This window comes from Lates calcarifer, linkage group LG24 (genome assembly GCF_001640805.2).
Source record: "Lates calcarifer isolate ASB-BC8 linkage group LG24, TLL_Latcal_v3, whole genome shotgun sequence".
Classification (NCBI taxonomy): Eukaryota; Metazoa; Chordata; class Actinopteri; family Centropomidae; genus Lates; species Lates calcarifer.
Window position 1 is genome coordinate 10,921,315 of NC_066856.1, and position 13,586 is coordinate 10,934,900.

Below are 13,586 nucleotides of genomic sequence, written 5' to 3' on the forward strand. Positions count from 1 at the left end.
TGTTTGATGAGAAGTAACTCAAAAGTGTGTGAACTCGGACATGAAATCTGTTGTAATTATTAAGTGTTTATGGGGGGTTTTTTCTGTTCAGTTTCAGTTTGCAAATGGTGTTGTTTCACTCTGATTTGACTGGTATCATTTTGTTTTGTCACACAACATATGTTTTGCACAGTGTAATGAAACCGTCTATTACCAGTTATGGTGTAATTGGCTGCAGTCTGTTTAAGGGGAGCTTGAACTTTTAACCCGATGAGCTTTGACCTCTCTTTAAATACCAACAGATGGTTGGACCCTGAGTGTACTGGGCAAATGAGATACTCCCATGCTCTAGTATCAGTTTTTGGTGAAGGTGTGAGCTTTACTGTGTTGATGTATATTTCTTTGGCTTAATCAATGTTTGTGACTTTGCATATTTGTGTTGAATTTTTTATTATTATTTTTTTAAAACAGATCTCATTTTTAACTTGCGTGGCATTACTGATTGTGTCATGCAAATACTCAGGGGGAACATGAAACTCCATTAATGTTGCTGCTAAAGCTCAGTGACAGGCTTGGCAGGGTGGTGTGTTTTGTTTAGGTTACACCATGTGTCATTCAGCGCTATTGTGCCAAATAGAATAGCCCTTCGAGGACAGAGAGCTCCCTGAGGAACATGGCCCTCTCCTTATGAGATCCTCTGCTTCAGCGTGTCTAGATGATTTGCACACTTGCATGCAGGCATTTGTGCATGCATATTTCTGGTGTGACTTGGATCACTCCACTAATGGCACCAGCGGGTCCCCACCCCTAATATCACAGGAAGCATTTGGCATGGCTCAGCTGGTCTTACTATGTGAGAGGTGGTTTGGTACAGTCTTAGACGGTGAATATTACCCATGCTGGCTAACATGAGGCATTTAACTCAGATATTAAAGGATTTAAAAGTGAATCAATGGCACAGGCACTAGTGTCCTGGGATGCCAGTATGTCAGCATTGCTTGTAGAACAATAGTTTTCTGCTTGATTAATTTCTTCCTATTGTAGCTGCTAATTGGTTATCTGAGAGGAAATCACTATTAGTATGTAGCTCTTCTAAGCAATTGTCTTTATAAACAAAGAACAGACTCATCTCATTGGAAAAATAATCACTCAAGTTTTTTCATCCAGTTTGGCCATTTAAAAATGATCACTGTTTAACTAGTTCAATAGAGCCCCTTCACACTGCCTTATTCTGTCACTCAGTCCTCAGATCAAGGGCTGGACTGAGACTGAGCATGTGACAGCATTAAAGCCCAGAGGAAATTCCTCTAGGGGATGAGAACTAAGAGCCATGCAGGAAAGGGAAAAGGAAAAGAGGAAGGTGGAGTTGAGAAATATGGGGTTTTGAAATTACGTTAAAATGTTTTGATTGACTGTAGCATTCAAGACTATCAGGCTATTAATGGTTTCTACTGTGTTTGATGTTTAGTTGTATACAGAAGCAGAAGACTTTGTGTACAAACTGTACATCTGGTCAGCTTCTGTTCTAAACCTTGACTCATCACAGATTTCAGCTGTTTGTGTGTGTGTGTGTGTGTGTGTGTGTGTGTGTGTGTGTGTGTGTGTGTGTGTGTGTGTGTAGCAGTTGAGAATTACTGAATATCACCTTTCTACATGGCTTCCAGCTATGGACTTGTGCAGGGTTCAAAAGGGGAATCGGTTTACTCTTAGTTATGTCAGCACATGACATCACGTGAGTGCATTCCTCAGCTGGCTCACTTGGCAGGTATTTGGAAGAAATCACCCAGGCCAAGAGGGGCTGGGTGGCTCTCCCTGCGTCAGGCTACATGTAGTACAAGACAAGCTCTGCCACAGAAACATTTCACTGGGAGCTTCTTTTCAGCACGGCCAAATAACCTGACATAGTCCTTTTTTGAGTTAAAAGTTGCATTTTCTAATTATCCAAATGGGAATATGATTTAAAATTGAAACTTTTCTCCTGTCTAATTAATTGTGTGCCATGATTAAAAAAGCACACTGTGTTCCACACTGTAATAGGCTTTGAGGTCCCCAAGGAGGTGAAAAGACCCTGTAGACACTTAACTTGCAGCTCCATACTAACTTAATGCAAACACTTAGCACTAGATAAGAAGACTTGTTGTGAGTTTGAAGCACATTAACAGTTAACCGAATAAAGTTGCTAAAGTTAGCTTGTTGAGAAGGAGTTTGACATTTTGGCTTATGTGCTCAGGCTTTGCATTCCCCCTGATGGATTACACGCACAGTCATAACACAAAAGAGCAACAACATTTGCTTTGAAATACCAGTTTTCTTTCCAGTTAGCCCTTTTTCAGCTGTGTATTGAAACTGATGAGTCAGTAAACATTACTCACTCTTACTTTGCTGTGAGAGCTTGCAGTGTGATCTGTCATATGCATGCTGTAGTATAGCACTACTTTGTTTTTATCATTTCTGTGTAGATCTTTTGCAACTTTCTCTGTAGGAGCTGACAGTAATTTTGTTGTTTTTTATTCATGATTAAATGTGGAACTTGAGGCAGACTTGTTTTACCCAATCAGGACACCACAAAACACACAAGCACCCTTGTATCCCTGTCTGCGTAGTTCTTTCAAGGTTTTCTCTTGGTTTTTCTGATGAGATTTTAATAAGAGCTGTCCCTGTCCTGGGTTGAAGGTTGAAGTGTGAGGAGCAGTATCACTGTGGGGTGTTATTGTTTTCAAAATGTAGACCTTTCGAAGCATTGTTAAGCCATAACAGGGAACAAAAGCTATACAAAAGGCTGAACAAAAAACATCTATATTGTCTTTAATAGTAGTTACAGTTGAAACAGAGAACAGAGAAGTAATCTGCCACTATTTCAGTAACCAATTAATCATATCAGTAATGTAATGTTTCATGTAAAAAATTATCAGGTTCCAGCTTGTTACTTGTGAGTGTTTTCTGCACTTCAAGAAATTATATTAGACATCTTTTCATTTTTTAAAATTGGAATTTCATAGAAATTTCACACAATGAATCGATAAATTGAGAAAATAATCAGTACGTTAATCAATTATGAAAATGATATTACATCCTCAATTGTAACTATTGCAGTAAAAAATAGCACAATTCATTGCAGCTACAGTCTTAGAGCATTCCCTCACTATACACTGTTCTACGTTTGTGCTGATTCACACTATACACAGTATATCCCAATTTTGTTATCATTTCTTTCCGCAGGGAGAAGTGGATGATGCTTAAAGGTTTCCTAGCGTTACCGTCTTGCAGCAATGGCCTGAGGGACTCTCTGGACTGAAACCAAGGTGAGAAGCAAAGCCAGAGCCAACTCTCCTTTTACGCAATTGTACTGTGTAGTGTGGCAACTGTGTACTCCTGTCAAAACACAAAATGACCAGTTGCACAGATGATGCAAACATCTAAACTAAAAAACTTTGTTTTTATTATAAGTTTATTTTTCTTTTTAAGATGAGACTTGACCTTATGAGGGTCAGTGAAAACAGTCTCACATTCCCCCTCCTGCAACATTTGTTTTGTTGGCTTGTATCCCCATCTTTGCTGTTTAATGGGATGAATGCTCCCACTACATGCTTTATATTCCAAGCTGCTTTTCAGATGATTTCTGTAGTTATAAGAGAAGACCATTGATGGTGGTTTTGATATGAAAACCTCCAGGCACTTTTCCTCCGCCATCAGATGAGCCACACAGTTAGAACTTTGTTTACAGACCAGAATTTAGTTTTTAACCATGTTTTAGTTGAAGGATCTCCCTGACTTGCAAAGATAATACTGTGAGATGGAAGCCTGGTGAATTATCTCCCCCCACATCCACACAGTTCTTGTTTGACTTTTCTCTTTGCGCCTGGTAGTCTTCAGATCCAGCTGATTTGTAAAAGTGAGGGCTGCACCCAATAGTCCCGCTGGTCTGCAGCATTCATCTATCTTGCTTGAACAAAGTTTGATTCTTGAAACCGTCATTCCTCCTGTGAGGTTGTGTTACTTTACAGGTTACAGTTCAGACAGTGCTGGCTAGAATGTGTCTTTTAGGATTACTGTTTTGCCAGCAGTTCTTACAACACCACATTCAGCACATTTATCATCAAAATAATGGCTTGCATTGGCTGACATGAGGTTGGTTGCAGTTAGTTGTGTATCAGAATACTGTGTATGAACCTTTTGTCATGGTCAAGTACAAAATACATTTTCTTTCCCTCACTATGAGTCTATCTAATAGTTTGTGTTCAGAGTCTCAATCCAGTGTTTACATTTCCTGTGTAATATACAGCAGCTGATGCGGTGCATGCGTAGTTTAAAGGTGACCTGCAGTAAAAATGATAAAGCTAATTCAATTTCCTATAGTGTCCTGCAGTGATTCATATAATATCTGATGAGAGGTGAGTGTCATGAACAAAATACAGGCATTCAAATGCATTTTTATGCCAACAGAAGCATTTAATAGTGCAACTGAAAAATGCAAATGTAGTTTTGCTTAAAGCAGCTATGCCCTGTCAGTATGTCAGTATCATTAATTGGAACTGCTAGCTTGTTGTTTGTGCCGCTCCACAGTGGCACAGTGAATTATGAATAGTGTCCAGTGTTTAAACAGAGTATAGCGTGGTGTTAGCACAATAGGTTACAATAAACAAAGGGTCACAGATAGATATATTGCAATCCTGATCAATCAAAACAAATAACCCTGAGAGATCAGCTCAGGATGTCCCTATATTTCACCCTATACAGTAATCTGATTTCCACAGTGACATCTGAATCTTCCCTCTGGCAGTGCTCTCAGCCACAGATGAACTGTTGACTAGATTGTTGTGGAGAGGTGCTTATTTATACCAGTTAATCAATTTTTCCATCCTTTGAGTCTTTGTCTCTCTTCCCCCCTCTTGAGTCCAGCTCTCCTCTCAGTGAGTTTCTCTGACAGCCAGAGCCCAGCAGTCTGTGCCAGACTCCTGCACTGGCAACCCACAAAAATTATGTGTAATGGATAAGAATATAATTATATTATTAAATGAACTAAATGTGGGGTGTCAGTGGGAGAAATAAACATTTGAAAAAACAAAACAAAATGAAATAAAAGTACAGTTAAAAAAAAGAAAGTTTTATCAAGTCTAATTAGCCACCATTTTTTTAAAATCTGTTGTGAATTCCTACAACTCAACCTCTCATCATTATTACCACCCATCATTACACAAGGATGGAGCTGACAGCTGATAGCAACAGAGCAGTCACATTAGATATGCAGACAGATGATTGCTGCAAAATTGGTTATCTTTTTGTCACTTTGCATTATGTCAACAACAAGTGGGGGCTGACAGAGGGAGTGCTTTACACATCTGAATGGGACAGTACATCATACATAACGGCAGATAACCTCAGACCAGCCAGCTTGCATTCCTTGCTTAAATACAATCTGGATGAGTTTTAAAGTGAGCGACTGTGTAGTCTGTGTTTCATTAATGTTACAGCTTGGCCCGGATTTGATTTAGATATAATTGTGGGTAACAGAATGGTTTCCAATACCATAGCTTTGTGGGTGCGGGTGTGCAAAATTGGCCCCATGCAGGACTCTGTATCCATGCTCATTATACAGAAAGCCCTCCTCTTCCCATCCTGCGACATCCTGAAGTGACTGCCTGTGTTAAAGATTCATGAGCGTGATCAGCTTTCAGTAAATGGGGGGGCCTGGCTCTTGGTTGCACTCTGGCGCTTTAGAGCCATTACCTTGCAGTGATTCAAGAGTGGACAAGCTCTTGAGTGGGACTTGGTAGCAGGCATGGTGCATACCTCTCTGTCTGCTTAACAGCACCGGTCTGTTTATGTGTGTTTGTGTCAGATTTTTTTTGGACACATCATTTTGAATAAAGTAGATTTGCTTTTTTTTTTTAAATGTCATATAGCTGACTCTGAAAACTGGACAGCATTTGAGTTTGAGGCCAGAACTGCATGTTAACTTAAATGTTATTATATGGAACTGTAGTTTCTGAACAGTGACACCCATGATCTACTGGGCACACCTCCTATACTCAGTGAACCTTCTCTGTGAAAAAGGCCTGTGACCTATTTTTGCTCCCTTTGTTTCCTCATCTTCCTTTCCTGTCTCTGCACTCAATTTTCTCATTTTCTCCCAAGCTAGCTTTCAGTCAATGATCTGATTCCTTTGTATGTTCAGAGTGACATTCCTATCACTCAAGTCTTGTTAAATTCACCCAAGATTCATGATTCCAACTGCTCTTTATCTCTTTCACTCCATCATCACATTTCTCCCTCCCTGCCATCTCCCTGTGCCTCTCCCTTGACCCAAACCTAATATCACAACATCTGGTTCAAGGTAACAGCAGCTGTCAGCAAGGCTAAAGTTCACTACAGACCCCCACCCAAGTTGCGCTCTGTTGAAATCGATATTGTTTTTAAATACATTTTAGTCTTTAATACCATCTGACATGGTTCCAACGTGTTTCTGTGTGTTTTGGCTCTATCAGCACTTTTTCTCACCCTTGCAAATATTGAGACGTAAAATGAGAAGACACGAGTCCTCTGGGCCCCTCCCCTGTCATGATTTCCTCTTCAGTTCAGAGGGGAAATAAATGGCCCATGTTGCAGCCCTCCAGAAGCAGTCTTTATTGGTGTGCTCTTGTTCTCCATTTCTCTCTCGGGGCCTGTTGTGCCAAGAAGCCATGTGAGGACAGATTACACACTAGCGAGACATTGTTCAGTGCCCCACAGTGGTTTTGCACTTTCCGGAAGGGCCCTCGTTATTATAGTGCAGGAGACTTCAAACACTTCCCCAATAGCTTTTGATGCAGCTTAATGCACAGTCATGCCCAGCACTCTCTGAGCTCCAGAAGCACTGGGTGTGTCTCTATAATCAAAGCCCTGCTAACCCACATGATTACAGGAATGGCACACTGGCACATGCCCTCTCCCCCTGGCAATCAGACACTGATTTTTTTTTTCCCTGCATCCGTTTTTTCCCTCCATTATACTATGACTGCAATGGGTGATTCAGTGTTTTTTGAAGGCCCCCCCCTCTGGTGATATGGCTACAGGCTGGCTCCCTTTGTGTGGTTATGACAGCTGAATGTTATTAAAGGAAAAATGTCAAGTAGTAGTAGTTAAATGTGATTGTTAGAAAGCTGTGTCATAGTGTTTGTTTTTGAGAATTTGATGCATCTAATGTTGAAGAATTTTTTTCATAGCCTTTGGTTTGGTGCTATAGCTAAAGTCAGTGGCACAATATTAATGAATATATTTTTCAGCTCCAGTACTCAGTGGGTACTTTATTAGGTAGACCTTTAAAAAGCAATTAAATACAACAGCTCAGCCATAGATTCTACTTTCAGAAAGATAATAATGTTCTGTTTTGATTGACACTGTCTAAGAGGTATTAATTTATAGTTTGCAGTGTTATCAAACTGGACTGCATTATCTAGAGGTTTTTTGTTATGTTTTTTATTTCAATATAATGCAGTTTAGTATTACACAACAACTAACAACGACCTATAGCTGATTTTGAGCAGCTGATTTAGTTAGATTTTAATTACAATCCACTTGAAATCATTCATTTGGACCAAAGAAATTTGCATAATGATAAAAATGATTGCATCTTTATGGTATGAATTTGGTATGAATAAATGATACAGTCAAATTATTAAATATCACAAATATTTAACTAATTGATACCTAAGAAGTTTTGCTAGGCAGCCCAAAATATCAACATATTCTTTTTTTCAGTACTTATTACTTAGGTTAAATATAATTGGCTTATTTATTGGCATCAGTGATTATACAACTAGTCTATTACAACTTTCACACTCAGCAGCTGTTTTTCTCTTACAATCAAAATTCTAGTAAGATCTAAATTTTTTTTGTCTCTGCCTCGCATGTCGTAAAACTGACAAACAGGAGATGACATTGCAACACAGTCCTACCATTGGACATGAAATTGCTATATTTGAACACAAGCAACATACTGCCATCCTGGCTGGTTTTAAGCCATCGTGCAGCCTACAGCACCATGTTAAGTCTGTGCTGTGTAGCAGCCCTGTTTAGCCCAACTCAACAGTTGGAACATAAATTTGCCTGTCACTGTGTGTCCTCTGTTAGATGCATCATGTCATTCAGACAGCCACACAGGTGCAGTTAAAGGTTTAATTTGTTGAGCTTTTGAGGTGTTCACTGTAGTGTGATACACCATGTCATGTACAGGTTGTACCAGCTGAGTTTGACAGGGGGAAATGTTGTTGTCTCCAGGTCTCTGAGCGGCAGCCGCAGCAGCAGCCCCTTGTTGTCTCTGCATTCTTCCCTGGCCAGACTGGTTGGCTCCAGCTCAGTCCTAGAGAGTCTGCTCTTGTGACACCTAAGATATAAGCAATGACACTCACCTATGATCACCTCCCTGAAGTGCACGTAGTGTTTTCAAAGTCGATTGATTTTTAAAACTTTTTCCTGTTGGTCAGAAAACTTTCATTACTGTGTTTCTTTATGTAGTTCAAAGTAAACATTATTTCATATATCACATATCTTAGCATATCAGTGGTCCTGATATTATAAAAACCATTTGTGGTGCATCAGTTTAATAAGCATGTTTGAATATTGGAAAATCATCAGCATTGTGTTGCTGAGGCAGTGTTGTGGCAGTTGCAGTGGTTTAGTAACCTAACCCTTCATTTAGCCATGTGAGTCAGACACACAGATAGACCATGATGAATATGAAAACCTGTAATGAAGTGAGAAGTGTCGAGTTCACACTGGCAGGACTGAAATGTCAGCACACAAATATACAATTATGTTTGCTGTCATATAGGTGTGCATTTTGTGTGAGAGAGATGGGAAGAGGGGAGAGGTGTTTACTACACTTGTGTAAGTGGAAACCTAAGTTCATTACACCTTCAAAGCAGCAAAACAACTGCATGGGAAGGGTATGTGCGTCTATAAACTTCATGACCCCAGCACCATTTCCAGTCAGATCTTGAGTTTATACTTTCCTAGTGACCGTCAGCATGCCAGTGCTTTGCCAACAACAGCAAGCAGTTGGCCAAACTCACTGTAAATAGCAGTTTCTAGTTAAAGTGTAAAACACTTCCCTTTTTTCTGTATGGCATCCATTTACAGATGACCTTTTCCTCCATAGCTTGTTGGACTAATGTTTGTCAGAAGAATGGTGTCATCTTTTCTCTTCCTTTGATATTTTGATATTTAACAGGAATGCATTGTCTGTGTTCATACAGGGGGAGTTCTAAGTAAAACCAGGTGCCACTTTTTTCCCTTTAGCTGTTTCTCACCATAATGGAAATATGATATGACTACCCTTCACTTTCCAAGCTATCAGTCCTGAAGAATATTTGTTTGAATGCTGCGCTGAATTCATCCATCTTGTGTGTGTGAATCCTGACGATCCCCAATTAACCATACACTGATTTCATACAGTCTATAACTAACATACGGCATCTTGCAGTGACTGATGGGCCATATGTCTCAAATTACACTACTAATGAACTAAATGAGCTGACAGCTTGGTGAGCTGTAAACTTGGTAGACACCCTCCAGAATATGCCAGTCAGTCCTATACATAATGAGGTTATTCACCCCACCCCCACTTACCCTACTGTGCACTGGGTCAATGATGTCTGCACACAGCACAGGTGAACCAATGGATGGCAGTCTCTTATGCATGCATGAATCTATACTCAGCCATGTTATCACTGCTTTGAGATCATTACATCATTTCCACGTTAGCTAAAGCTAATGCTAGCTCAGTCTTGAGTTAATGTTACAATAAAATATCAGTTATTCTCTTTAGATACTGAAAATCAGTTGAGAATTTCTCTACTTGTTTAAAATAATTTAACCCTTTATTTCATTTTTAGGACAACAAGCTGTGTTGTCTTCACAGCTTCTTAGTTGTGTTAAGATTTGGCATTTTGCTGCTTTTGATTTCCATATAAATTATGCAGTTTATAGAGGTGAAATTGATTGTTATGCTTTACTGACTGAAGTGTGAGTAAATAATTTATGTGTATGTGTTATACTTACAGTAGATTAGTAGGCATCATCAAGGAGTAAGCTCATAGCCTTACCTGTATTCAGAGCCATAAACATGATTGTGTGTGTTATTGTGGAAAGCTCCATTATCATCATCCTGAACATCACTGATGCCTCTGTGTGTGTTGTGTTTGAATGTGTAATCAGCAGCTGCATAGTGAAATGTACTGTACAGATTTTTTTGTGTATTAGACAATGTCTATTGTCCCATCATATCTGCAGTTTTATAGGACATTATAGCTAAATAAACGTGTTATAGAGCAGGTTGTGAACTGAGATGAGAGTTTATGTCATAAACACAAAAACATTAAGCAGCATGCCACCATTCACTTGCTTTTCTCTCCTAGCGGCCAGCACTGATAATTAACTGAGTGACACAGCTCCGTACAGGAAGTGCTAACACCAGTGCCCAGCTGTTTATAGCTGCTCAGGGATTCAGGGCATTCTCTAGGATTAGAAATCCCTCGCTAGTCTGCCCATATGAAATTGGGACCCCCCAGCAACAAAAAACGGCCTGCCAGCCTGTGGGCCGGGACTGTCTGGCTGTCTGTGTTGGTGTCATTGAAACGTGCCTGGTACTTCCAGTCGCTCTTATTTGTCTCAACGTACAATGACCCATCATTACTGCCATGTCAAGGAGACGAAGGCAACCAATCATATCTGGCCCAGTGGGACGGGCGCAACCAATCAGGTCTAGAATCCCCATGGTAACTTGCGCTGGAAAGCCCAGGCACAACCAATAGGAACAGAGAGTGCCACTTAGCTATGAGAGTTTAATGGCCTGTTTCTGTTGTCATTAATAAAAGCACATAACCTCTGCTATACAGACTGTTATAATTTCAGTGGACAGCACAATGCCACAGCATAAAGACACCCTAATGGCAGTCAAAAGAGCATAATGCAAGGACACATGCCTGATGACATTTGTGTATCATTATCTGTCCATACACTGTACAGGCCGCCAGTAGTACTCAAGTCACTTGTCAACAGAACAGTGGAAATGTGTTTTACCCTTCAGAGTCTCCTCTGCCTCTCCGGCCAGTCACCACTGCTTTGACTTCATCCATTTAAGCACAGACCCTACCATTAGCTTAAAGTAGGTCACTCCAGGCCAGGAGGGAGCCAGACTCAAGTTTGCATGGTCACTAGCTCCCTTTTTAGTTTACCCTGCTTCTGCTAAGCTATGCTCTTCCACTCTGCTCTACATTGTACCGTGCTGTACTCTGATCAGCCTTATGTAATGGCTGAGCACTGAGCGGTGTGTGTCATAGCCGTTTCCATGGTTAGAGTGGCTAAGAGTGTATCACAACACAGCATGCCCCAACCTTGTGCACCGTTCTGGGGACAGACTTTCTTCTTCTTTTCTTCCAGAGCAAAGGGCTACAGATCATCCATCTTGCATGAACCAAGAGGAAATAATTATCATGCATATATTTTTAAATGTCACCTTTTGTTTTGGACGACAGCAAGTGTTCACATCTTCTGTGCAGCAGAAATCCTCCTGAAATCCCAAGTCCATTAGCCACCATCAGATTTTGGTGCAGATGATGGTGGTAATTAATAAGACATTACTTTGATCAATAATTGATTGTCTTTCATTTAGTGGCATGAAGTTCAGCTTGTGCTGACTTGCAGGGTACGAAGAGGAGCAGAATAAGATATATGTTGGTGTGGAGGATGCTTAGCAGAGGAGCAATCTAGCTCAAGCCTCCAAAGCATCTTGACGTAACCTAATGGTATTTTATCTTAAATTGCAGAGAAACCAAAGATAGCAGTATGTGGGGTGTTAGTAACAGAAACAGCCCTCAGCCAGCTTGTCACTTTGAATAGCACAGAACAGTCACAACATCAATTCTTACTCACTGAGATCTTACACTCAGTAGCTTGACTTCAAAAAGAGCAGACAAGATGCGATTCTCGCATTTAAATTTCAAGTGAGCCCTACAAGCTGATACAGGTAAATCATTCTTAGAGGCACTCAGTAAACACAGACACATGTTGTGATTGTAAAGCCACTCTAACTTACTGTGAGGCTGGCCTTCGCTTGGTTTCGTGTAACGAATGGGTTTTTCTTGGTACATGGCTGAGCGCGCAGTCTGGTGCTGTGGGCAAAGTGCCGTGCTCTCATTTCAGGCTCTCTGGGGAGAGCCGCACCATCAGAGAGAAATGATTGAATCTCTTTCTGTGCTCCATTTTCACTCATTTCTCCAGGTTGAGTGGATCAACCTGTGCCCCCAGCGCAGAATTGTGTATATGTTATATGCACATGTCTGTGCTGGCATGCCCACACACCTGTGTGTGTGGGTTTCACATATTTTCGTTGCTGACATCAGTCTATCAGATGCTCTATGCGTTGTTTCATATGTAACACTGTCTCTGCCTCTGTGTGTTTGTTTTCCAGACGCTGATATGCATTGAGGATGAGTGGAGTCGGTGAAAACTCATCTGACCCTGCAAGGGCAGAGTCACGAAAACGCAAAGAATGTTCTGCCGAACTTCTAGGACCCAGGTACGGTTTTTACACCTAAACAAGGACAGATTCCCAGAAACATCCTCTTAAGGATAAGGTAGTCTTGACATTTCTACTCCACCACAAGTAAGATGTCAGCAACTCTGGCCACTGCTTTGCCAAAATGTCGGGTTCAAAACCTCCCGCACCACTTTTGACCAAGTGCAAGATTGTAAAATCAAGTTCCAACTTCTATTGTATGTATAGTAGCAACCCAGTAGTTACCAACAATAGCAGTATGCTATTGTGGCAGCTAAGCCTGGAGCACTGTTGAAGTCTGCACAATAAATCTGCATAATTCATCTGCAGACATGCGGCCAGGAATGTAGGTTTTCTTTATTGATGTAGCGTTCCATATTGGCACAATGAAAAGGCCTAGAGTTATATTTCAAGCCATATGGAGCATAATTGACCCTAGCCTTATTCCTCTTCTGACGTTCCTCCATGCCAAGGTCTGCAGTAGATGTTGTGCACTGTCATTTGGCAACTATGAAAATGAGAGGGCTCTTCAGTCATGTCCAGAGATGTGTATGAACACTCAACACTGGTGTAGTTTTCTAGAGTGATATTCTTTGCTTCCCTGCTCTGGGTGCTTCCTACCTATTTATTCTCTTATTGTGAATGAATTGCAGTTGCTGCACACTTGAACCTCTTTATCATACATCTTTATCTCCCCTGCTGTTACTGTCTTTATTGCATTTCCTCACAGCCAGTGTTCTCTTTGTCTCTGTAGTCCCAAGCGGAGCAACGAGAAGCGTAACCGCGAGCATGAGAACAAATACATCGAGGAGCTCGCCGAGCTGATCTTTGCCAACTTCAACGACATCGACAACTTCAATGTCAAGCCTGACAAATGTGCAATCCTGAAGGAAACTGTGAAACAAATCAGACAGATAAAGGAGCAAGGTATAAGTGGCAAATTTTCGACACTTTTTCTTTACAGCATGAAAAGAGCTTCCCTTCGGTTGGCTTAATTCACAATATCTGTTCATCCACAGGCTTTTTATATATGCTGTGAATAAGGTGTCGCAATATCAGAAATATTCTGGAT

The 13,586-nt window shown here is 40.7% G+C and overlaps 1 protein-coding gene across 5 annotated transcripts in view; it reads left to right on the top strand.

The window, feature by feature from the left end:
• ncoa2 (nuclear receptor coactivator 2) overlaps nt 1-13,586 on the top strand; it is a 53,427-nt gene that overhangs the window by 10,275 nt on the left and 29,566 nt on the right. For all 5 annotated transcript variants that reach the window (XM_018673977.2, XM_018673978.2, XM_018673976.2 and 2 more), the window contains exons 2-4: nt 3,199-3,281; nt 12,428-12,535; nt 13,269-13,441. In XM_018673977.2, the coding sequence (XP_018529493.1) occupies nt 12,447-12,535; nt 13,269-13,441 (262 nt within the window). In that variant the 5' untranslated portion in view covers nt 3,199-3,281; nt 12,428-12,446. The remainder of the gene's footprint in view (nt 1-3,198; nt 3,282-12,427; nt 12,536-13,268; nt 13,442-13,586) is intronic.